The sequence below is a fragment of the Nycticebus coucang genome, chromosome 5, assembly GCF_027406575.1.
Source record: "Nycticebus coucang isolate mNycCou1 chromosome 5, mNycCou1.pri, whole genome shotgun sequence".
Classification (NCBI taxonomy): domain Eukaryota; kingdom Metazoa; phylum Chordata; class Mammalia; order Primates; family Lorisidae; genus Nycticebus; species Nycticebus coucang.
The window spans coordinates 2,102,282-2,127,831 of NC_069784.1; the positions used below are offsets into that span (position 1 = coordinate 2,102,282).

At 38.4% G+C, this 25,550-nt stretch overlaps 1 protein-coding gene and 1 non-coding gene across 11 annotated transcripts in view; one reads left to right on the forward strand and one right to left on the reverse strand.

The window, feature by feature from the left end:
• MIER1 (MIER1 transcriptional regulator) overlaps positions 1-25,550 on the forward strand; it is a 71,097-nt gene that overhangs the window by 30,924 nt on the left and 14,623 nt on the right. For all 10 annotated transcript variants that reach the window (XM_053590465.1, XM_053590475.1, XM_053590470.1 and 7 more), the window contains 6 exons: positions 7,621-7,785; positions 8,465-8,597; positions 11,434-11,498; positions 16,685-16,757; positions 23,366-23,517; positions 24,765-24,846. In XM_053590465.1, the coding sequence (XP_053446440.1) occupies positions 7,621-7,785; positions 8,465-8,597; positions 11,434-11,498; positions 16,685-16,757; positions 23,366-23,517; positions 24,765-24,846 (670 nt within the window). The remainder of the gene's footprint in view (positions 1-7,620; positions 7,786-8,464; positions 8,598-11,433; positions 11,499-16,684; positions 16,758-23,365; positions 23,518-24,764; positions 24,847-25,550) is intronic.
• LOC128586997 (U7 small nuclear RNA) lies at positions 18,529-18,590 on the reverse strand. The gene has a single exon (XR_008380436.1). It is a non-coding gene; the product is annotated as a U7 small nuclear RNA (small nuclear RNA).

The window sequence follows — 25,550 nt, forward strand, 5'->3', positions numbered from 1 at the left end:
TAGATACAAGCGAATTTAAAGCAACTAAAGTTAAGATAAATATGGAACCTTCATACTGGTCAAAGGAACAATACTGCAAGAAGAAATTTCAATTTTAAATATTTATGTACCCAAGTTTAATGCTCCCAGTTTTATGAAGCAGAACTGAGGGGTCTGCTATATGGGTCTGAGCTATATGACATCCCACAACACCTTAATAGCCAGGGACTTTTAACACCCCTCTAACAGAACAGGACAGATCCTTCCAACAGAAAAGATACAAAGGGATGTAAATGTGACCCTAGAACAAATGGGATTAGTGGACATACACAGAACACACTATCCCAAAGCTAAGGAATATACATTTGTCTTGTCAGCCCATAGTATGTATTCCAAAATCGACCATATTCTAGGATACAAATCAAACCTCAGCAAAATTAAAAGAATAGAAATTATTCTTGTATCTTTTCATACCGCAAGCCAATAAAGGTAGAACTCAACACCAAAAAAACACTCATACAAAGACTTGGAAATTAAACAACATTATGCTGGACGATAGTTGGGTTCAGGAAGAGAGAAAAAGGGAAATAATTAACTTCCTCAAACATAACAGCAATGAAGACACAAGTTACCAAAACCTGTGGGATACAGCAAAAGCAGTCTTAAGAGGGAAACATACTGCATTAGATGACTACATTTGAAGAATAGAGAGTGCATCAACAAACTCTTGAACTATCTTTTGGAATTGGAAAAAGAAGAACAATCTTATCCCAAACCCAGCAAAAGAAAACAAATAACAAAAACTAAATCACAGAATAATGCAATTGAAAATAAAAGATTCATTCAGATAATTAACGAAACAAAATATTGGTTTTTTTTAAAAAAAAAATCAATAAACTTTTGACACATTAACTAGGAACAAAAAGGTAAAATCTCTAATAACCTCAATCAGAAATGTTAAAGGGGAAATAACAGATGCCTCAGAGATACAAGCGATCATCTCTGAATACTAGCTAGAAACACTATTCCTAGAAATTTGACCGTGTGGAGGAAATGGATCAATTCCTGGAATCATAGCCTCTCCCTAGACTTAATCAAGAAGAAATAGATCTCTTGAAGAGACCGATTTCAAGAACTGAGATCAAAGAAACAGTAGAAAATCTCTCAACAACAACAAAGCCATTGTCCAGATGGCTTCACACCAGAATTCTATCAACCCTTCAAAGAAGAGTTTATACCCATACTGCAGAAATTTTTCCAAAAAGTTGATAAGTAATCTTCCCCAACATGTTGTATGAAGCAAACATCACCCTGATAACAAAACTAAGAAAATATCTAATTATAAAGTAGAATTTCCTACCCAATTTCACTTATGAATATAGATGAAAAAATTCTCAAAATCCTAGCCAATACATTACAGCTACACATCCATAGCTGAGTGGTTAGGGCGCCGGCCACATTATAAACCCGGGCTGGCTGAATAACAATGACAATGATGACAACAACAACAAAAATAGCCGGGCATTGTGGGGGCACCTGTAGTCCCAGCCACTTGGGAGGCTGAGGCAAGAGAATTGCTTAAGTCCAGGAGTTTGAGGTTGGCTGTGAGCTGCAATACTATGGCACTTTACTGAGGGCTACATAGAATTCACCACATCAACAGAAACAAAAACAAAGACCATACAATCCTCTCAGTAGATGCAGAAAAAGCATTTGATGAAATTCAGCTTCCTTTTTTAATTAGAACACTTAAGAATTTAGGGATAAGTGGCACATTTCTTAATCTGTTCTCAGTCATCAACGATAAATAATATACTGAGTGGAGTAAAACTGAAAGCATTTCCACTTAGAACTGGAACCAGACACAGTTGTCCCTTGTTGCCACTACTATTTAACATAGTCTTGGGAAATACAATCAGGCAAGGGAAGGAAGAAAAGGGTATCCAGATGAGTTCAGAGAAGGTCAAACTCTCGCTCTTTGCCAGTGATATGATCTTATACTTACAGAACCTCAAAAGCTCAACCACAAGACTCCTGGAAGTGATCAAAAAATACAGTAATGTCTCAGGATATAAATTCGGTGTCCACAAATCAGTAGCCTTTATATATGCCAATAACAGCCAAGATGAGAAGCTAATTAAGGACACAATTCCCTTTTCACAGTAGCTTAAAAAAATGAAATACTTAGGAATATACAAAAGAGGTGAAGGATCTCTATAAAATTGTGAAACCCTAAGAAAAGAAATAGCAGAAGATATTAACAAATGGAAGAACATACCATGCTCATGACTGGGAAGAATCAACATTGTGAAAATGTCTATACTACCCAAAGCAATCTACAGATTAAGTGCAGTCCCCATTAAAATACCATCATCATACTTTGAAGATTTGGAAAAAATAATTCTTCATTTTGTATGGAACCTGAAGAAACCCCATTTAGCCAAGGCAGTTTTTAGTAATAAAAACAAAGCCAAGTGTCTCACCCTACCAGACTTTGAGCTATGCTACAAAGCCATAGTGGTCAAAACAGCCTGATATTGGCACAAAAACAGAGACATTGACATTTGTAAGTAAACAGAAAACCATGAGATGAAACTAACCTCTTAGAGCAATCTGATCTTTGATAAACCAAACAAGAACATACAGTGTGGAAAATAATTCAATAAAGGTGCCGGGAGAACTGGATAACCATGTGTAAGAGACTGAAACTGGACCCATACCTCTCACCATGGAGATGAAACAGTAAAAGGCCTCTAAGTGTGGGGAAAACACTTGAAGATACCGGCCTGGGGACAGAATTTATGAAGAAGACTTTGTGACAGCTACAACAAAAATAAACAAATGGGACTTAATTAAACGGAAAAACTTGGCTCGGCACCTGTGACTCAAGCGGCTAGGGCGCCAGCCACATACACCCGAGCTGGCGGGTTTGAATCCAGCCCAGGCCCGCCAAACAACAATGACGGCCGCAACCAAAAAGTATCCGGGTGTTGTGGCGGGCGTCTGTAGTCCCAGCTGCTTGGGAGTCTGAGGCAAGAGAATCGCTTAAGCCCAGGAGTTGGAGGTTGCTGTGAGCGGTATTGCAACAGCACTCTACCCAGGGTGACAACTTGAGGCTCTGTCTCAAAAAAATAAAAAATAAATAAATGTGAATAAACTGAAAAGCTTCTGTATAGCTAAGGAAACAGCAACCAAAGCAAACAGACAACCTTCAGAATGGGAAAAGATATTTGCATATTATAAATTGGACAAAAGCTTGATAACTAGGATCTATAGAGAGATTAATCAACAAAAAAAGACCCAACAATCCTATGTATCACTTGGCAAGAGTTGAATAGAACTGTCTCTAAAGAAGACAGATGAATGGCTAACAAATATGAAAAAATGTTCATTGGGCGGCGCCTGTGGCTCAGTCGGTAAGGTGCCGGCCCCATATACCAAGGGTGGTGGGTTCAAACCCGGCTTCGGCTGAACTGCAACCAAAAAATAGCTGGGCGTTGTGGCGGGCGCCTGTAGTCCCAGCTACTCGGGAGGCTGAGGCAAGAGAATCGCTTAAGCCCAGGAGTTGGAGGTTGCTGTGAGCTGTGTGAGGCCACGGCACTGTACCCGAGGGCCATAAAGTGAGACTCTGTCTCTACAAAAAAAAAAAAAGAAAAAATGCTCATCATCCCCAATCATCAGAGAAGTGCAAATCAAAACTACCCTGAGATATCACTTAACCCCAGCTCGAATGGCCCACATCACAATGTCTTAAAGCTACTGATGCTGGCTTGGATGTGCAGAGAAGGGTATGTTTTTACATTCCTGGGAGGTCTGCGAGCTAATAACCTTTTTGGAAGGAAGTATGGAGACTCCTCAAAGAACTCAAACTAGACCTCCCATTTGATGCTCTAGTCCTTTTACTTGGCATCTACCCAGAAGAAAATAAAATCCTTTTATCATAAGGACATTTGCACTGGACTGTTTATTGCAGTTCCATTTACAATCACCAAAGGGTGGAAATAGTCTAAATGCCCACCAACCCAGGATCTGTGGTATACGTATACCATGGAATTCTATTCAGCCACTAAAAAAGATGGAGATTTTATATCTTTTGTATTAACATGGATGGAGGTGGAACACATCCTTAGTAAAGCACCACGAGAACAGAGAAGCGAGAATGCCGCGTCCTCAGTTCTGGTATGAAGGCAGTAGACGGGCTAATACGAGGGGTGGGGTGGGGGAATGAGCAAGTGGGGAGAAGGGAAGGAGGAGGGGATGTGGGTCACGGTGTATGGCACACCTCTTGGGGACGGGACCACAATTATAAGAGGGACTTCATTTAACAAACGCAATCAGTGTGACCTAATTCTTTGTACCCTCAATGAATCCCAAATAATCAAAAAAAAAAAAAAGAAAGAAAAATGTTGACAATCACTAAAAAAAAAATCCTTTCCATGCTGCTGGTGTGCCATCTATCTTTTTGACACATAATTGAGCTGATGTCATATGATAAGCTTTCTTAGAGATAATATTCAAGCTCTACTACCTTCCACTGCAGAGGCTACTTTGCAGGTCTCGTACCCTGGACTGGTGAGATTAATGTTTCTCCAGGTGGTCCTGTACTAGCAGCATCATTGTCACCTGGGACTTTTAAAAGAGGCAGATTGTTAGGCCTCATTTAAGACCTACTAGGTCAGAAACTCTGGGATGCAGCCCAGCAGCCTGTTGTGGTAAGCCTTCTAGGAGATCCTATGGCCTTGAATAAGACAGACCACTGGTAGCACATCCAAGGGCATTCCTTTGGCTGATGGTCTGTCACTTCTTTTAAGAGTGAACCAGGTGTTGCTGGAAGACACCTTCAACCTGGAGAGCTGCACTTAATCAGCTGGGTGGCCTGTCAGCACCTATAACACAACTGTGAAAACTAGAGGTGGTGTCGACGTATATTAGAATAGTTTTGAAGATAATACATATATGGAATAAGAAAATGAGTTCCTAAGGCCTACGTAAATTTCAGTTGTAAACTGTTTTGCCAAGGTGCTTTATTCTGTTTGGGCCCTGATCCATACTGGGGCTATCAGCGGCTCTTGGTCACTGTGGTGACTTCCTGGGCTAAACCCAATTCTCATTTGGAAGGCAGGATGTGAGCTTCAGGAACATTATATGAGCTGGAATTAGGCAACCTAGGAATGCTAATATCTGTATCAGCGTATGATGTTTTTTCTGCTTGGTCTCCTTATTTGCAAATAAAGTTAGCAAACACTCCATCTGTTACTTTTAAAGATCTAACAAGATGGTGTAATTTTGGTTTATTTTTTGAGACAAGAATCTCACTCTGTTGCTCTGGTTAGAGTGCTGTGGCCTCATCCTAGCTCACAGCAGCATAAAACCCCTGGGTTCAAGTGATCTTCCTACCTCAGCCTCTCAAGCAGCTGGGACTACAAGCACCCCCCACAATGCCTGGCTAATTTCTTCTATTTTTAGTAGTGCTCTGGTTAGAGTGCTGTGGCCTCATCCTAGCTCACAGCAGCATAAAACCCCTGGGTTCAAGTGATCTTCCTACCTCAGCCTCTCAAGCAGCTGGGACTACAAGCACCCCCCACAATGCCTGGCTAATTTCTTCTATTTTTAGTAGTGCTCTGGTTAGAGTGCTGTGGCCTCATCCTAGCTCACAGCAGCATAAAACCCCTGGGTTCAAGTGATCTTCCTACCTCAGCCTCTCAAGCAGCTGGGACTACAAGCACCCCCCACAATGCCTGGCTAATTTCTTCTATTTTTAGTAGAAATGGGGTCTCGCTCTTGCTCAGGTTGAGCTGAAGGAATCCTCCCTCAGTCTTCCAGAGTGCTAGGATTACAGGAGTGAGCCACTATGCCCGGCCAAGAGATTGTGTAATATTTTGACTTTGCTTTCATGATTAAGAAGAGAAAGAGACAGTAAAATTAAAGGCCTGGCCCATAGAAGACACTTACGGCTGCTGTTATTCTTGTGTATAAAAGTAGCCTTTTCTGTTCCTTTCTCCTCATCTATCTTGAAAAGATTGTCTTACACAAACAGTTAGAAAATGTCACTCTACTTCTGTTTCACATTGTACGTGGAGTGTGAGGTTCTGTTTTAGTTCTTAAGTACTGACTCTTAATTCCCAAATACCAGTGTCTTGTACTTTGTAGCCTTGGTGTATGGACCAGATCCTTAAATACTTAAAGCGTTGTTTGTGTTGTGCTTTGAGAACCACAGTGTAAGAACTGTCAGTTAAGTATGCCAGCTGATCATTCAGCCGGAGTGGTAATACCTTGCCTAATATGGTTGCCATGTTTCAGATGGTGGCTTCTTTGAATTATTAGGGCTCTTGGAATTGATTTCCTTTTCAGAAATAGATTTATAAACTGATTTATAACCAGAACGTTCATTTACAATGTGAAATGGAAGTATAAATGTTATTTTTTTCCTATTTCTTTCTAAAAGAAAATGCTTTCAAATTACAGTCCTTAGATTGATACTTGTGCATAGATTCCAAGTGACAGGTTAACTTCACACTCTGAGTTCCTGTCAGGTTGTATTATCCAGTCTGATTTGTCCTGTGCAATAGTGGTGTGGCTCACACACGAGCCAGGCTGACTCTGTCTGTGAATAGATCAGACTGCTGGAGTAAACATGTTTTATTTTTGTAATTATCATTTTTCTAGGTTATAAAGTGACTCTCCTCTGACTTTGCTTACCGTATATATGTGTTCAGAGGATTTAGGTTAAATTTTCTTTTTATAATCAGAATTCTGTTGTGTTTCCCTGATAACTTACATCACTTGTTTACTGATGATAGTACCTTCTATAGAGACCTGATTTCATTTCACTACGTGTGGATATTTCTTCATTTCATCAACAAAAGGTGTTTTTTGGAGGGCCTGAAAGAGGTCTGTGGCCGGGGCGCCGTGGTGGACTGATCAGAGTGTGGACTTGTGGAGTTACACTGTTTAAATCTCACTCTACGACTTAGAACTTGTATGACTCTTGAAGAAAAGTACTTAATCTGTCACCCTTTATTTCCTCATCTACGAAATGGCAATAATATATCATTCTGTATGATATTAATAGATAGTGAGGATTGCCTGAGATAGTTTTATATGTAAGTGGAGATAACCATAGAAAAGAACTTATTCCTACTGTAATCCTGCATCGCTCTTTTATATCATTGTTTTTCTTTTAATGTGTTTGGTCTGGACTGTGAAGTTCATCTCCTTTTCTGAGTTTGTTAATTTATGGTCTGTTCTCTAATTATTCATTTTTCTATCCCCAAATTAAGTATGATACTCTTATTAAGTGTAGACATCCACGTACAGTGTTAACTGATGGTCAGTGTACATTTACTAAGTTGATTCCAAAAACAATAGTCAGTTTTAGACCAATGTCACTTGTTAAGCATACTTAAAGATTTTGTTGTTAGTAATAAGAGTTGGTTAGTTTTATAGAAATACTTAAAAGACTGAGATACTCCTCAGTCTTGGAAATATTTTCAGTTTAACTTTTTATGATTTGAGAATTCTTGATGTAGTTCTTAGGAGTATTTTTCTTTATAAAATACATACTCTACAGATTACAAATTATAGTTTAGGAATTTGAAATTTCACTGATTCAGAAATTAACTTGCATTTTGGTTTATTTAGGAAGGTGACATGCCAATTCATGAACTGCTCAGCCTTTATGGTTATAACAATGCTGTTCGACTGCCTGAAGAAGATGATGAAGAGGAGGAGGAGGAGGAGGAGGAAGGTGATGATGATGAGGATGCTGAGAATGACGACCACAGTGGTTGTAGTGCGGAAAATAAGGTAAGTTCATGATGTATGTTTAAGATTCTGGTCTTTATTCTTGTTGAAGTTAAATGAATGTTTCTTAATACATTCATTTTGATGACTTTTATAATCTTTACTATTTCTGATAGTAATACCTTTAAATGTTAAAAATTAACATGTTACAGAAATACGTAATATAAAAGTTGGAAATCCACTCCCGAGAGGTAATAGTTTAGTCTGTTATCATTCAAGATTTCTTTTTTTTCCCCAGAGCTTATTCTAAATAATTTATGCCAACTTTTAAAAAATAATAGCTGCCTTTAAATAGTAAAGGCTAATTGGTGTATTTATTCTTACTTTATTTTGAAGTTTTAGATTAATAGAAGAGGTTTAAAGATGCTATGAAAAGTTTTTGTATATTCTTCACCCAAATTCTCCTGATGTTAACATTTTATGTAACAATGGTATAGTTGTCAAAACTAAGAAATCAACACTGGTACAATACTGTTAACTAATACATATATAGATAGTTCAGATTTTACTAGTTTTTCTACTGACATACTTTTCCCCGTTCAGGAGCCAACTCAGAATACAAGGTTACAGTTAGTGCATTCATTTATATATTCTTATTATATTTAGAAATGTAAACACTACAGCCTTTGATCTCCAACAGTTTTTTTTTTTTTAATCTTAAACTTAATTTATTATTCTACAGGAAGAGAATATAAAGGATTCATCAGGACAGGAGGATGAAACTCAGTCTTCCAATGATGATCCATCACAGTCTGTTGCTTCTCAAGATGCCCAAGAAATAATCCGTCCACGTCGATGTAAATATTTTGATACAAGTAAGTATTATTGGTTGGTATAGTTTGAATATAATTTATATTACTTTATATGTTACCTTAATGTTTTTCATTCTTCTTTTTGAATTCATTTATTCTAAAATCTCTTTCAGTAGTATTTGGGTTTTTTAGTAGATTTTTAGTTTAGCCGTGCCAGGGTCCTATTGTGAGTGAACATATTATAGTAATTGTTGTGTTACGTACTACTTGACTGTGTATTTTTGTTTGTTCCCTGCTTGTTTTTAAATGTTTGATTCATGGTCATCTTTTTTATTTCTCATAGTTTTCATTTTCTGCTTTGCCTCTTAGCTGCTTTTAGGTATATTCAAGCATTGTTTTCTTTAGTCTTCAGCTCCTAAGACTAAAGAAGTAGTTGATTCTTGAGGTAAGATAATATTTCACAGAGAAGGGGCTCCCCTGATGTTTTTTCAGTTCTGATCTGGTGAGAGATGGCCAGTAGTCACGGCAGCATTTAATGGACATAGAGTAGAACCTCTGTAAGTGACCACCCAAGGGACCTTAACAAACTGGATAACATACAGAGGTGGGCATCATGAGGAACTAGGCCTTCATACGTGTGATTCACATGTGGTCTGTGGAAATAAGGTCAATTTGAGGTGGTCAGTGGAGGGAGGTCGTCAGCCATGGAGGTTCCACTGTATTTTAAATATTTGCATGTTTTGCTCTGCTCTACCAGGTTTTATTCTAAGACAAGTTATTACTCTAGATTAGTGGTTCTCAACCTTCCTATTGCCTCCTAATACCGCGACCCTTTAATACAGTTCCTCGTGTTGTGGTGACCCCCAACCATAAAATTATTTTCATTGCTACTTCGTAACTGTAATTTTGCTACTGTTAGGAGTCGTAATGTAAATATCTGATATGCAGGATGTATTTTCATTGTTACAAAGAGATCATGACCCACAGATTGAGAACCGCTGCTCTAGATGATAGCTCTTTGATAAGAACAGGTCTGCTACCATTGTTAATAGTTTAAATTTGTGGTCTAAATTTCTGTACTTAACAAAAAAGAAAAATACTTGGAGAAAAATAATCTTATGAAATGTGTAGTCAGGTAATAATTGATTAAACATGACTACTGCTTTGTATGAATGATTTGCTGTATACTTTGCTTAGAAGTGGAATAGTATTTCTAATAATACTTTTCATATGATAATAGGAGTTTTGATCAAAAATCTGGTTTAGGCTCAGCACCCTTAGCTTAATGGTTGGGGCTGATGGGTTCAGGCCGGCCTGCGCCTGCTAAACAACAATGACAACTACAAAAAAACATAGCCAGGCCTTGTGGTGGGCACCTGCAGTCCCAGCTACTTGGGAGACTGAGGCAAGAGAATTGCTTAAGCCCAAGAGTTTGAGGTTGCTGTGAGCTGTGACCCCACAGCACTCTGCCAAGGGCAACATAGTGAGGCTCACAGTGAGAATCAAACAAACAAACAAAAAGTCTGGTTCAAAGGAAAAATAATTATTGTAGGGAAGGATTACTCTCTAAAATAGGTAATTATGTTAATTTTAAGTTTGGGGAAAATGTGGTATTTTTCCTTTAGCTAGACAAAGAGCAAATCCATTGCCAAATACTGTTTAAGAGTGGGATGCCAGTGACTGCTCTGTCTCGTGAAGCAATGTTTATTTTATGCTTCTAATTTGGAGATAGAAGTTGTTATGTATGTGTGGAAGCTATGCATGCACCACCTCTCTTAATTTTTCCATAGAAAGAATTAATTTCTATGTGTAATGTCCTTTTCAGCATTGTGTGTCATTTTAGATTTGAGAAGATGCTAACAATCTAATAGTATTATATAAATAACATTCTTATTCTGAAGGGTAAACAAACAACAGCTTGCCCACTCTGAATAAAATGGAGCTGAAGAAACTGGATGTCTACATACGTGCATCCCTCCCATCTTCCTCAGAGAGTGGTGCTGCTGTGGGTTCCTAGTGTTACACACACGCACCCTCACATCTTTCTCAGAGAGCAGAGATGCTGTGACCTTCTTTTTTTTTTTTTTTTTGGCTGGGGCTGGGTTTGAACCCACCACCTCCGGCATATGGGACCGGCGCCCTACTCCTTGAGCCACAGGTGCCGCCCTGTGACCTTCTAATGTTTTCACACACACACCCTCCCATCTTCCTCAGAGAGTGGTGCTGCTGTGGGTTCTTAGTGTTTCAAACACATGTTACCACATCTTCCTCACACAGCCGTGATGCTGTGGGTTCCTAGTGTTTCTCACACCCTCGCACCGTCCTCAGAGAGCAGTGATGCTGTGACTTCCTAGTGTTTTCACACACGCACCTTCATATCTTTTCAGAGAGCAGTGATGCTGTGACTTCCTAGCATTTTCATACACGCATCCCTCATCCCCAGCCTCAAGCCAGGCTCCTAGTGTTCTGAGCAATACTGTTTGGAAAACCAATATTTTGTCCAAACTCTCATTTTATATGTTAAGAAATTGAGATTATATAATGTATTCTATGACTAGGTTGTTTGTTGTTACAGCAAAGTGAATATTAGAAACCTACTGACTTTGACTCTAAATGAATTTTTTGTTAAAGTTTTTGTAGGAAATCATTTTATGAGAATGCAGTTACCTAGAAGGTTTATGCTTTTTTTGTTTATTGGTTTCTGGCATCTTTTTTGTTTTTGTTGTTTTAGTGGCAGAGTATTGATTATTTGATTAATGATATCTTGGCCTATCTCATTGGATACCTTTGGGCATATCCAAATATTTTAAGTAGAAGTAGATACAAAATAATCTACAGGTATATAGATATGGATAGGATAAGCAATTGTTTTATAGTATCGGTGTCTTGTTTATTCTAGATAGCGAAATAGAAGAAGAATCTGAAGAAGATGAAGATTATATTCCATCAGAAGACTGGAAAAAGGTAGTCAGAATGATACTTTCCCCAAACTTAGATAAATTAATATTTTAAAAAGCAAGCCTAATTATTCTCTTACTATGTATATTGATAAAGTTGAATCTTTTTGTGACAGTTGTTTGGTAAATGTTTAGACTCCCCTTTAATACATCTAGGTGAGAGGTATCTTTTTATTTTTTTATAAAGTAAAATGTTAGTGTGGAAACAATTGGACTTTGTTGAGAAAATAAGTACTCAAGCTAAGATTAGAAATCCAAATCCTGAACTCGTCCTAAATAGTGCTGAATTAAGCTTTAGTTACCCTGTGATCACATATGTGTTTTATTTTATATATTATTGAAAGTAAGTGAAGAAGTTATGATATTTATTAAGTAAATTGTTTAATAGTTTAGATTCCAAATTATCCTGTATTCTTTTATAAAGAGAAAAATCTCAATGATTGAATTTAATATTGTTATTTATAATTGATAAGTATATTGTGTGAAGAGAGAGATTTGGCTTCTCTGTACATAAGTTAATTTCCAAATTAAATCTAAAAAGATATTGACATTAGTTTTTTTAATGATAAAATTATATACCAATATATAATTAATCAGATGGTTAAGTTGAAGAATAATTTTAGGTTGTTGCAAAGAAACTGACGTCTTAGGAAAGTCTGTTGAAATATTATGAAGAATTGTTTAAAACAAATCATTGTGTAGAAAAACTGATGTTACTCTGAGTGGCAGATTGATCACCTGATCTACCTCACCTGAAGACAAACAAAATCCCATTATGTTTTTCTGTCTTTCTTGCTATTGCCTGATTTGAAATTTAGTACAATGAGTGGCGCTGTGGCTCAGTGAGCAGGGCGCCGGCCCCATATACTGAGGGTGGCGGGTTAGAACCCGGCCCCGGCCAAACTGCAACAACATCAAAAAAATAGCCGGGCGTTGTGGCGGGCGCCTGTAGTCCAGCTGCTCCGAAGGCTGAGGCAAGAGAATCGCTTAAGCCCAGGAGTTGGAGGTTGCTGTGAGCTGTGTGATGCCATGGCACTCTACCGAGGGCCATAAAGTGAGACTCTGTCTCTACAAAAAAAAAAAAAAAAATAGCCGGGCGTTGTGGCGGGCACCTGTAGTCCAGCTACTCGGCAGGCTGAGGCAAGAGAATCGCCTAAGCCCAGGAGCTGGAGGTTGCTGTGAGCTGTGACACCACCGCACTCTACCAAGGGCAACCAAGTGAGACTCTTGTCTCTTAAAAGAAAAAAGAAAGAAAGAAAGAAATTTAGTACAGAAATAATCATTGTGCTTTTTAAGTCAGGATTGTTTAATTATTAGTTAATACTTTGAGATTTCTCTCTGTTCTTTTTTTTAATTGGTTTAAAGTTGTCTGGTTTAGGATGCCTCACACAAACTTAGAAAAAAGAACTGACTCTCTTGCTGATGATTTTAAATATCTCATATTTTGAGTTTCTATTAGGAAGAGTGAACTATGCAGATGAACTTTGCTTGGGCTACCTAAGGATTCTAGGTTTCAGCGAGAGTTGATTGCTGAAAGGGTTGCCAAAGGGATATTTCCAATAGTTATGCGTTGTCTTCCCTAGCAAAGATTTGAGGAGGCCAGATAATTTTTAATAATTAGTGATGGGAATGGAAGGAGTTGGAGAGTAATAGTTTTCTACATTCAGTAAATGATGAATACCTGTTGTTTACATAGCTGTTAAGAGATAGGGACCCCTTTCCTCAAGGATCTCATGTTTTTGCTGTAGGTTAGAGGGACATTTGGTGAAAGATATTGTGTTAAGTATAACCTAAATGAATGCTTTATTAAATGTTTAATGGAATAAAACCAATGAAAAGCTGTGTAGATGTTAAAAGAGAAATGTTAGTATGATGGGTTAAAATGGCAAGAGATGACACGCTCAGTGTGTAGTGTGTGTGTGGCATGTGAGCAGTGTACATGCGGTATGTGTGTGGGGTGTATGTGGTATGGACATGTGACGTGTATACCATGTGTGTGCGCAGTGTGTATGTACAGTATGTGTGGTGTGTGTGCAGTGTGTGTGTGGTATGTACATGTGCAATGTGTAGTGTGTGTGAAGTGTGTACCATGTGTGTGCACAGCGTGTGGTTGTGTGGGGGTGTGTGGAGTGTGTGTACATGTGCGGTGTGTACAAGGTGTGTGGGCAGGGTATATGCAATATGTGTGTGAGTGGTGTGTGTGTTGTGTGTATGGTATGTACGTGTGAAGTGTGTACCATGTGTGTACACAGCGTGTGGTTGTGTGGGGGTGTGTGGAGTGTGTGTACGTGTGCGGTGTGTACGATGTGTGTGGGCAGGGTATGTGCAATATGTGTGTGAGTGGTGTGTGTGTTTTGTGTATGGTATGTACATGTGCAGTGTGTGAAGTGTGTACCGTGTGTGTGCAGGGTGTGTGCGGTGTGGTGTGTGTGTGCATATTGTATGCAGTGTGCAGTATGTATATGAACTCTGTGTGTGTGTGTGTGCAGTATGTGTTAGTTAATTTGAATAAGAGTTCAGACTGAAGATGGAAAACAGGGATCACAAAAGTTACTATTTGGCCAGGCCAGTGGCTCATACCTGTGATCCTAGCTCTGTGGGAGGCTGAGGCCCGTGAATTGTTTGAACTCAGGAGCTCCAGACCAGATGGGCATGAGTGAGACTCCCATCTCTTCTAAAAGTAGAAAAACTAGCCAGGTGTATTGGTGGACACCTATCATCTCAGCTTCTTGGGAGGCTGGGCAGGTGGATCGCTTGAGCCCAAGAATTTGAGGTTGCTATGAGCCACGATGGCAGGGCACTTTAGCTTGGGCAACAGAATGAGACTCTGTCTCTCACACACAAACACAAAGTTTTTATTTGCGTGACCTGTTTTGGGCAGTTGTTCTTCAATTCAGTTTTAATCTGATTCCTACGTCATCCAGAAATTAAGGTGAAAAATGCTAGGAGCCTTGGGAGCGTGTTCTATAACACACTCAAGGTCACACATAGTGTATCTTTTTTTTTAGCATACATTGTTTTGATTGTCTTAATCAAATACACTATTTGATTAAGCATTCAGTACTTTTATTTTTTTTAATGTAGGAACAAAAGCTCAGAGAAAGAATATGGTAGAGGTGAAGCTTTCATTGCTAGGGGTATTAGCCCAACCTTTCTCAGAAAAAAATTATGCAGTATATAGCAGGCCATAGTAAATTCAGATTGTTTTCTTTCAGTATTATGAATGATTTTGTTGTAGTAAATGATGGTTGAAATTCAGAAATTCATTTCTTTAAGGCTTATAAGATAGAATTGGATTTTTTTTAAAAACTAGGCTAGCTTTGAAATCAAACTTGAGTTTATGTTATAACCCTAAATCTTGCTGATTGTGTGTTCCTGAGAAAAACGTTCTGAGCTTCATATCCTCACATATAATATGGGAATAGCAATGTCAGCCTTATAGGGTTTGATGAAGAGTAAATGGAAATTACATGGAATGATAACCTTGTTTGTACCCAACAATCTTAAATCCTGTTTCTTTTACCTACACTACAGAACAAATTAGCTGGTAAAAAGAAATGTCCTGAACTCAAAGAAAAAAGTGCTGTATCTTTATACTAGTCTTATATTTTTTATACTAGTCTTACTATATTTTTTATATTTTCAATCCTGGCCTTGTTAGTCATTGGAGTAGGTCACCCGTAGTAGGTTCTAATTTAGTTGACTGGAATGAATCCAGATGTTGGTATTTTAGCAGTGCCCCAGCCAAGTTTTTGATACTTGACAATCTGCTCTTCGGTAGGCACAGGTGAGTGGAGTTAAGAGAGGCACATAGAGTGCCAGTAGAGGACTCTGGTGGAGTTCTTGTGTAACAGTGGAGAAGGTGTGTTGTATGTGATACTCTTTTTGGAAAACTGATGATGAGAAAGACTTGTCTGGCTCGGCACCTGTAGCTCAGGCTAGGGCACCAGCCACATACACTGGGGCTGGGGGATTTGAACCGGGCCTGGGCCTGCCAAGCAACAATGACAACTACAACAGGAAAATAGCTGGGCCTTGTGGTGGATGCCTGTAGTCCCAGCTACTGGGGAGGCTGAGGCAAGAGAATCACTTGAGCCCAAGTGTTTGAGGTTGCTGTGAGCTGTGACGCCACGGCACTCTACCCAGGGCAACAAAGTAAAACTGTCTCAAAAAAAAAAAAAAAAAGAAAAGAAAGAGTTGTTTTCTTCTGCAGTTATAGCAACAACTTACTAAAACATGTCTTTGATGTTACACTTGGTAAAATGAGACCTTGATGTCAATATGGGTTAACAGTAGAAGGAGAGAGGAACTTTGCAAATCCTGAGAGTTATCCAAACTTTTCTAAACCATGGTTTTGTACCTTTCCTGCCCAAGACATCTTTTTTAATATGCCTGTAAATTTGTTCTTAGCATTTAGCCACCAGATCAGAGAGGGTCTCTGTAATCTGGGCCGCATACAGTGTGAATCTCAGACTTGATTTCCTGTTTCCTAGAATGAGAAAGTCAGACTGTAACTAACGCACTTAGCTGTTTTGTTTGGAGTTTCATCTGTTTGGCCCCTACTGAGTAATTTATATAAATCCTTTTTGTTATTTCCTTTACCTTAAAGCTCTATTTCTCATTTACCGTAAAGCTCTACTTCTCGGACTTAAGTATAACGTCAGAATCACCTAGACAACTGATGAAAATGCTAATTGCTGAGCCCTGTCCCCAGACTTTCTGACTGTATATTTGGGGTAGGACCTGAGCATTTGCATTTCTAACAGTTGCCCAGGGACACCGAAGCTGCTGGCACAGGAAACATACTTTAAGACCACAGTCTGCAGTGTCGATGCTCGGAAAATACTTGAATTTGACTTTCTCTTTTTAGGTGTTTTGCAGTTATCTTATTAATAATCAGAATTCACTTTTATTTCTTTTTCTCTATATTTTGAAATACAGTTTGTGTATTACTTGTTTACATTGCATTTCACCTCATTATTGTTACTAACATTTTTTGTCCAATCATATTCAAGCTCTTATCTATTATTAACTCATTCTTTCTCACAATACACCTGAGGTAGTTAATTGGTTGAATCTGTATCTCCGGACAGAAGCCAGGAGCAGTTCACTAAGAAGATGGTAAAGCTAGAAAATGGAGATAAAAATCTGTGTTACTAGATTTCACTAATGTTTTTGTTATTTTTAAAATAGGAGATTATGGTCGGCTCCATGTTTCAAGCAGAGATTCCAGTGGGCATTTGTAAATACAAAGAGAATGAAAAAGGTGGGTTGTTAGTGAAGTGATAATAGCTGTATTTATGCTTTCAAAGTGATGAAATGTTACTTTGTATGTAAAAATGTGGTAAGAACACAATAGCCTACTATGTAACCCTGCATTATTTCTGTAAGAAGAAATACAGTTACTATTTTTTCCAGTTTTGTCCATAAAATTGCAGCCCGAAAAAAGAAACAGCAAATGCTTTCTTAAATGGCTTAAAATGTCCCAACCATTTATTTCTTTTCCCCCATGTTCAAATCCTCTGTGAACTTTACCATTTTCTAATCTTTATTAACAGATTATTTTATGTCAGTGGAAGGTTTAAAAACAAATTTCAGATTAAACAACTGATATAAAAAGCATATTTACTTTTTAAACTTTTAGTATTACTTAAAGTAGTTTGATGTTTGTCATTCTCATCATTTAGAAAAGCATCTTACTTACTTAAATTTTACATGATTTTTTCCACCATTTTATCTAAAAGTCCCTAAGGTAAGTCATACTTTTAATAATATAAAGTACTTGAGGACTTTTTTAAAAGTCTGTTTCAGATGATTCACTTGGGTGGGTTCCAGAAAGAATGCTGTGTTTTCATGAGTTCATGTGCAGTATGACACCACTCAAAGCTAGAGACATTTCTTTATTTCTTTATTTCATTTTCTCTCCACATTTCAACTTCACATATGTAAAGCTGTTTGGGGTTACAGGTGTCTTTTGTTACTTATTTCTCCCTAGCATTCTCCTAAAAACTTACCGTATATTCTAAGTGTGCACCTACTCTCAGAGCAACAAGCAGGCTAGAGGCAGTCCAGGGAACAAGCACAGGCCAGTAAGTTTTCATGACAACAAAAATGTTTTAGTACATCTTTAAATGTTTAACAGCTTCCATTTCCTGCAACCTATAGGGACAGTAAAGTTATTACTGGGAAGTAACCTTGTTCCATATTGAAATTCTGTGCATATGTTCTGTGAACACATTGTGACTATGTGAAAAAATAAATAATCCATTGGCTTTTGTTTTTATAATTTTTAAACTTATAGTTTAAAGTTTAAACTTTTTAAATAGTTTTTAAACTATTTAAATAGTTTTTATAATTTTTAAACTTTATATTCTACTTGTATGTTATTTAATGATTAACACATGTTTCCTATTGAGTTTTTTCTTTCTGCAAATAAATGAAAAGCTAAAAGACATTTGTTCCTTTTTATTAAATTTCTTTTAAATTTTGGCTATGAAAGTAGTGCTTATCTTTGAAAATGCATTTAGTAGATGGATAGGAAACATTAGTTGTATAGCATATTCATAATATGGCTAAAGATAGTTTTAATTATCTCAATTATTTTATCTTTTAGTATGTTTGTATTCTTAAATATCAACAGTGAATAATGATCACAATCTCTAATTTTTTTATGTTTTTAATTCTGGCTTAATGTTTTCAGTTTTAACATGATTTTAGAAAGTGATTATATATACATAATTTTTTTAAGGAAAGAGTATGATTTGTGAAGCTTTCTCATTTTGAGAATTTAAGCATATTTGTGTAAGGGTCAGACTAAGTGTCATTGCTTCAGAGGCATCACTGTAGTACAGAACCTTCCCTCAGCCTTTGTGGTTCTAGAAACTCAAACTTTTGTGTTAGGATATTCAGAATTCGCCTTCACCTAGGGTCCCCTATGTACACAAGCCGAACTTATGTAACTACTATATAAATCATACTGTCAGAACTGTGAAAGCGATGTGCTGACTTGCATGGTTGGGGTGGGGCGTGGGGGGGGGGATGGTCTTCCAGTGGAGACTAGAAAGCCCACTAGACAAATTCTGAAAGAGCTGTAACGCTGGTTAGTGGCTTCTGTGGAAGAAAGTTCACAGGATATTTTTCATTACTTTGGTGAGTACTCAATTTTTATAATAAAAGTACCACAAAAGTAAGATATCCTGATTTCTTTATTGTAGAGATTTTGTTTGTTTGTTTGTTTGTTCTCTGTAGGAATCATTTGACATCAGAAATAAGATTTGTTATGGTAGCATTCCAGGCATGCTCCTTTGAACCTGTATCTATTTTGTTTGCAAAAATCTCTGTAGCTGCACATTTATTAATGGCTTCTTAAATTGATGTAAATTATCAATTATACTCGCACCGCAGTATTGTCATTTGTTCATTCATCTTGTGTCCTTGATACTAACCAGGTTGGTCCTTGCCGCATAAGCGCTTAGTAAACATTTGGTGACTGAGTTAGTAGGTGGGTACAGAATGGTGTTAGCAGGACTGCTACAGACTCAGTCAACTTGGATCACTACCTAGACGTTTCACCTTGGACTTGTTTCTTTTTCTTTTCATTGGTAAAGTAACAAATAGTATTTACTTGCAGAGCTCCTGTGATATTTTTATGGGCAGCACTTAGCATAGTGTCTGGCACATAGTAAGAGCTCAGTAAGTGGAATTAATATTCAACAGATTATTGATTTTACCCATTATGTTTAGATTTTATTAATGAGATTTTCAGAAAGCATCACTTGATGCTCTTTTGCTTACCAGTGGCAAAAATCGCATTCAGTTAGCTTAAGCAAAGCAGAGTTTACTGGGCTGCTTAGTTGGGACTCTGCAGGTCTGGCCTCACGCACCTCCTCACGCAGGAGCTGCAAGGGCTCTTAGGGCAGCAGGCATCCTGCCCTGTCTCTCTCCCCTTTGTTGTCAGATGGCTGAGATGGCTACTGGGAGCTCCTCACTTACCCGTTACGCTGCCCTTTTGGCTACAAAGGCAACAAAAATTAGAATTTCCTCCTCTCTCAGAGCTCCCCACTGGCTCGTCTTGAATTACATACCCAGCCAGAAGTAATCACTGTGAGAGAGATGCCTGAGAACTCTGGCTTGTCCTGGCTTACTTATTTTATTCCTGGGACTCCAGGGTGTACTTACTTTCAGCCCCACCCAGACAATGAGAGAAAGGGTGTAATTCCCAAAGAGATGCTGGGCTGATGAAAAGCGTTCTACTTAGTAAGGGGATTTTTCAAAGTTCGTGTGTTTTATTATTTCTCCCATGTACTACACTAAGTAAGGACTGTGGGTTTGTGGAAAGACTGGATGAGGAACACTGGTGAACAGCCTGTGTGCACAGGAAAGCCTTCACTGAGTGCTACCTGCCAGAGCTGGCAGCAGTGTCAGGCCAGGCTGATCACCCTGCTGGGAGACTGAGATGAGATGGGCTACTTAGGAAAAGAGCAAAAAGGCCCAGGGACAGACATGATTTGCCATAGCTCAGCTGAGGTTTCATGCTTTACGTGACAAATCTTAGATGGCTAGGAATTATTAACCAGTGAAGAGTAAAGGACCATGTCAATTGTCTCTAATGAATATTTGACAAATTGTTTTTAATTCTTTAGTAACTTACTGAAAAATGAACAGATACAGTGCCCTTAGTTGGTAATAGTACTGTTGAAACAGGCAGTTAATTTAACCTGTTATCGGAAAATCTCGGGTAGTCAACTTAAAAGTCCATGTTATTAAACATACTGACTTTTGTTAAGAATGTGGCAATTTCTGTTATTAAACCATAATGCTGATTATAGATCAGAAATCAGTAGAATTGTTTACTTAGGCATTAAATACGGAATAAAACTTATTTTGCTACAAGTGGCAGCTAATAGACTTTTTTTCACTGGGAATTAGTTTCCCAGGTCAGGGAGTTTTGTCGTGATTCTGTGGTGTCTTGCAGCCTCCTCTACCGGTTTCCTCACCCTAGTGCAGGTGCACAGTAACCTCCTCTCACTTCTCAAATGCTTGCTCCACCCCTAGCCTCTGCCACCACAGACACACAGATGCTGGAAATGATTTTTTGATGACCAGTTTTACTTATTTGACAACCTTAATTTGATTACTTTTGCTTGTAAAATTATATGCTGGATAATGAAATAGCTAAAGTGAGGTACATCTGTGTGTTGCTGCTGAAAGTGTTGTCCAGAGACCAGTATCCTCAACTTCACCTGTGGATTAGTAAGACCTACAGGAGAGAATGGCCAGTCTCTCACCACCAAGTCAGAATTTATGCTTTGATAAGCTAATGTGTTAGTAAATAGCAAACCGAGTCAGAATTTATGCTTCTGCGAGGTACTGTAGAAGCACTTTGATAAGCTAATATGTTAGTAAGTAGCAAACTGCTTTCTGAACTCTTTTATTCATTTGTAATTGTATACAAATTACGTCTTCCAGTAATATGAGGTAGGTATATTTGTTATTGCTTTTAAAAGTTCTAATATTTAAGGCTGGTAGTTGATTTAGAATAAAGTAGTTTCAGAAGATTCCATTACATTTCAATAAATGTGATTTTCAAAATCCAGCTTATTCATGTCAAAAGGTAATTTTTTTCTTTCTTTTGCTATTATAGAGTTTTTTCTTCATATCACGTAGATAGATATTGTTTATTATTTTTTAGTGTGTTTTGCAATAATAGTGGAGTTCTTCAGGTCTTTTGCTCCTATTGGTATTTTAGTCTTTCCATATCAGATGTTTAATTAAAAAACAACTTGCATGGTGGTCCATGCTTATAGTCCCAGCTGCTGGGAAGGCTGAGGCAGGAGGATTGCTTGAGCCTGGGTTGAGGCTGTGGTGTGCAAAGATTGTGCCTGTGCACAGCTGCTGCACTGCAGCCCTTGCAACAGAGTGAAATCCTGAGTCATAGAAGTTACACATTTTATTTAGATGTAAAATTAAGTGGAAAATAATTGGTCTTTGTCTGGAACCAGTCAAAGCAGTGAGGCTTATTCTCTGAAATGCTACTTTTTCTTACGTTGTGGTGATCACTGCGTTCACACTGTAATTGGCGTGAAATGAGGTATTATGCTGAAGTTAATGCAGTGTCCCGCTGACTGCAGTTCCAGCCTGGCCTGGCGCCATCTGGTGGTGGCTGTCTACTCCTTGGCTTCTCTCGGCCCCGCGGCCACTGGGGGCTGCTGGAACACCGCCAGTGCTTCCCGAAATGTCTCCCGGCTGTTTGTGCTGTTTCTTAGGCCCAGATGGGGATCTTAACTTAGAGAACACTCGGGACTTAGGGGGCCTGCCCTTCACCCTTTCCTTCCTGAGTCAGGTTTCCTGGGATGGCCTTGTGTCTCCCCACTTGCCACCCCAAGAATATAAGAACTGTAGTCTCTTTTTGGAGAACAGAGGCTGAGGCAAGAACAGAAATCAAGAGTAGTATATCCAAATTCACTTTATCATAGTAGTTTTATTGAATTTAATTTAGAATCTAACTAGGATTCTAATGTAATAAAGTAATGATGTTTATTAAAGAAAGTTTTCTTGCTATTAGCCTTAGAGCTGTACTTTAAAGAAGAGCATCTATTTTGGGAAACAGAAAAAGTTAGGAAAAGAATTTAAGAGTGTGTGGGTGACAAGCACAATGATCCTTGTGAAAACACTTAATACATTGCCTGGCACAGAGAAGATGCTCAAGTAGCTGTTAATTCCTTCTCATAATACAAGGACCTTTGACACCCTCATTGTCCTTTGTCTCTTAAGATCTTTCTCAGGCTGGTTCCTTCCTGTTGGTATTTAGCTTCCACTCCTATCTTTGAAAGCAGGCAAACAAAAACAACTAAAAACTTCAGCCCTGCTTTCTTTTCAGCTCTCTGCACCCGTCTCCGCCTCATAACCAGACTCCTCAGAAGTTCTCTGCTTTGTCTTCTCTTCCTTTGCCGTTCAGTCCTCCCCATGTGTGTCCATCTGGGCACAGAGCTGGTTCCCACACATTTCTCTTTTTTGTGGGTGTGTCCAGAGCACTGCTCACTCGGCAGCATTGCACCAGCCTTCAAAACAGCTCTTCAGAACGCTTTCTTGCCTTAGCTGCTGTGATGCCACACTCTTGGCTTTTTTTTTTTTTTTTTAATCTTATGACTATTTCTTCCTAATTTCATCTATTTTTTCGTCTTGTCATTTAAAATTCCACAGGCTCTGTCTTATTATTTAGGTCACCCTTTTCACATTTTAAATTTTGGTAAGATTTAGGCTTTAACTTTATTGTAATGGAAAACATAATGAAATTTAAATGCTTTTTTATAGAAGTAATGTCTTTTTTATGAAAGTGGTTTGTATACATTATGATATATTTTCAAGCATCATAGAAAAATAAAAAGAGGAGAGTAAAGAAATTGCCCTAAATCTCACAACCAAAAAATAAAAGTGTTAACATTTGACGAGCAGTCATCTAAGCATCTTGTAAAAAATAATTAGAAATAATAGAACTATTTTACACTGCTTTCAATCCTCACATTGTTTTGGTAGGCTTATTGTTAGCCCCACGTGACAGATGAGATGGAAGGAAGGTGATTTGCCCGTGGTCATACAGCCAGTAAGTGGCTGGGGGTGGTGATCAAATCACGAGAGTGTGGAATTTGGTAAACTGAGGGTTCGCTCAGACCGGACCTGCAGGGGACCCTCCTCTGTGTTCAGATTGCTGATTCTCTAGACCATAGACATGGCCCAGAAAGGAGGTGGATGGTAGAACCACACTGTCTCCCTCAGTTCTCAGCATTTGGCTCTGCGTACAAGTTACTATTCAGTGATTCACAGACTTTATCAGTTTTCAGCAATTTTTTTAACATTATGCTTTTACTAATTTAGTATATGAAAATGACGATCAGCTCCTGTGGGACCCGGAATACTTACCCGAAGATAAAGTGATTGTGTTTCTTAAAGATGCTTCTAGAAGAACAGGTGATGAGAAAGGTGTAGAAGCAATTCCTGAGGGATCTCATATAAAAGACAACGAACAGGTGTGTGAATAAGAAACAGTTAGTAGAATTTTCTCAAAATAAATGAACCAAAGTCACTTACAAATGTGAATGCTGCCATTTACTCTCCTGCATACCAGAAGGCCTGTGCTGCTACTAGCAGGGAATCTGGGGTCTCGTTGGCTCAGGTGTGTCCAGTTCCACTGGCTCTGAGCCAGCATGGCCACAGGAATTGCTCAAAGACTGCAGCCTGCATGACATGATCCCTTATCACTTTATTCCAGGCCCTAAACTACTGTTTGTCAGCTGGTGGTAGGGCTAGGCAGGTGTTCCAGGATGGAGGATGTTCTCTGCCTGGGCTAGACACAATGCTCCCTCCTTGGGCGCTGGCAGAGTTCTGTCCTGTGTCCTAGTCCATGTTCCAGAGTGTTGCAGAGTCCAGTACAAAGCTCCACAGTCAGTTCCCTGTCCCTCCCCTGGGCGCACAAATTACTCTCTCTCCGCTCTGTGCTCCAGCCAGCACGTCTGGGGTGGCGTAGGCAGTGCAAGACTGTCTGTCCTGCCCTCCCCAGTGTCTCTCCTTCCTTGATACAGGGTTGAGCCCAGGCAGTGCGATTACTCACCTGGGTTTTCGTTTTTCTGAAGGTGCTTGCTTACATGGAAAGTTGTTGAATTTGATGTTTGTGTGGAGGGACAATTGCTAAAAGTTTCTATTTGGCCATACCGTCCCCCGAAACAAAAATCTTGATAGTTCATTTTACTCAAATATATCTTTTATTAAGCTTTGAACAATTCCTCTGGCTATCCCAGAGAATCTGTGGCTATCAAGTTGGTGTACTTACCTGAGATAATGTGATACATAATACATATGGTGAGCTCAGCGTCTACCATGAATCTGTTACAACAGCATTACATTTTTTACCTTTCTAATCATTGGGGTTTTTATTGTTAAAAAATTATAATAGGAATCTCAAAAAGCCACAAAGAAGTAATTGTAGTTTATATAAAATTGTTTATTTTTATTTCTAAATTGGGGGATAATATGGCCATGAAGTTTACAGTATTTACATATTGTACTTTGTGTGCATATTTGATTATTTTGAGGTAATTATTAACTTTGAATTTATATTTGTTTTTCCTTGCTGTTGAATATATATTGCATTCAGAAAATTATTTGCTTTCCAGAAATTAGATCTCTGGATTCTGGAAGAACCTTTACTCTCTTAAGAAATTGTATTATTGAACTGTTTATAGTCAAGGTCACATATAGAAACCTTTTATTTTTCTAGGCTTTGTATGAGTTGGTGAAATGCAATTTTGACACAGAAGAAGCATTGAGAAGATTAAGATTTAATGTAAAAGCGGCTAGAGGTAAGCATGAATATTAAATCCTTGTTCTCATGATTTGAAGTTAAAAAATTAAGCTAGTTGGTTTATGTAGATATATCTTAAGTTTAATAATGCTAATCTGAGTGTAGCAAATATTTGTAGAATACAAGTATTATAAAAGGCATCAGTGGGGTTGGGATTAAGGCTGTCCCTTCTTGGAAAAGTAACACCTTTTAACAACAACAACAACAAATCTAAAATTATATACTGCTTTATATTTTCTAAGCATGTTTATACATATTACATCTCAATGATTGCCCTATGAGCAAAGCAGTACGACAGACATTACCTTCACTTTACAGTGGATGAGACTGGCATCTGAACTAAAGTTGACGGAAGCAAACCTCATCAGTGATGAAGCCGTTACTAAAACTCAGCTTTGTCTTTTCTGCTCTAAATCTGGCACCCATACCTCTTCACTGTAGCTAATGAGAGAGATTTGTTTATTCATTCAGTAAAAAGTGGAGGGCCTTCTAAGTTCTGATAGCATGACTACAGGCTGTGACACGGTGCTTAGAGCCTAACTAGGGAAACGGAAAACAGCTGTGATGAATTCTTCCAAGGAGGCGTAGAGGGTGCTGCTAAAACCTAGTGACAGGGAGAAGATGGGACTTGTAGTGAAATTTTCCAGAACAGAATGTTGTTTTTGTTCTGATATAAAAAATTATGTCAGTGACAGGAGATAA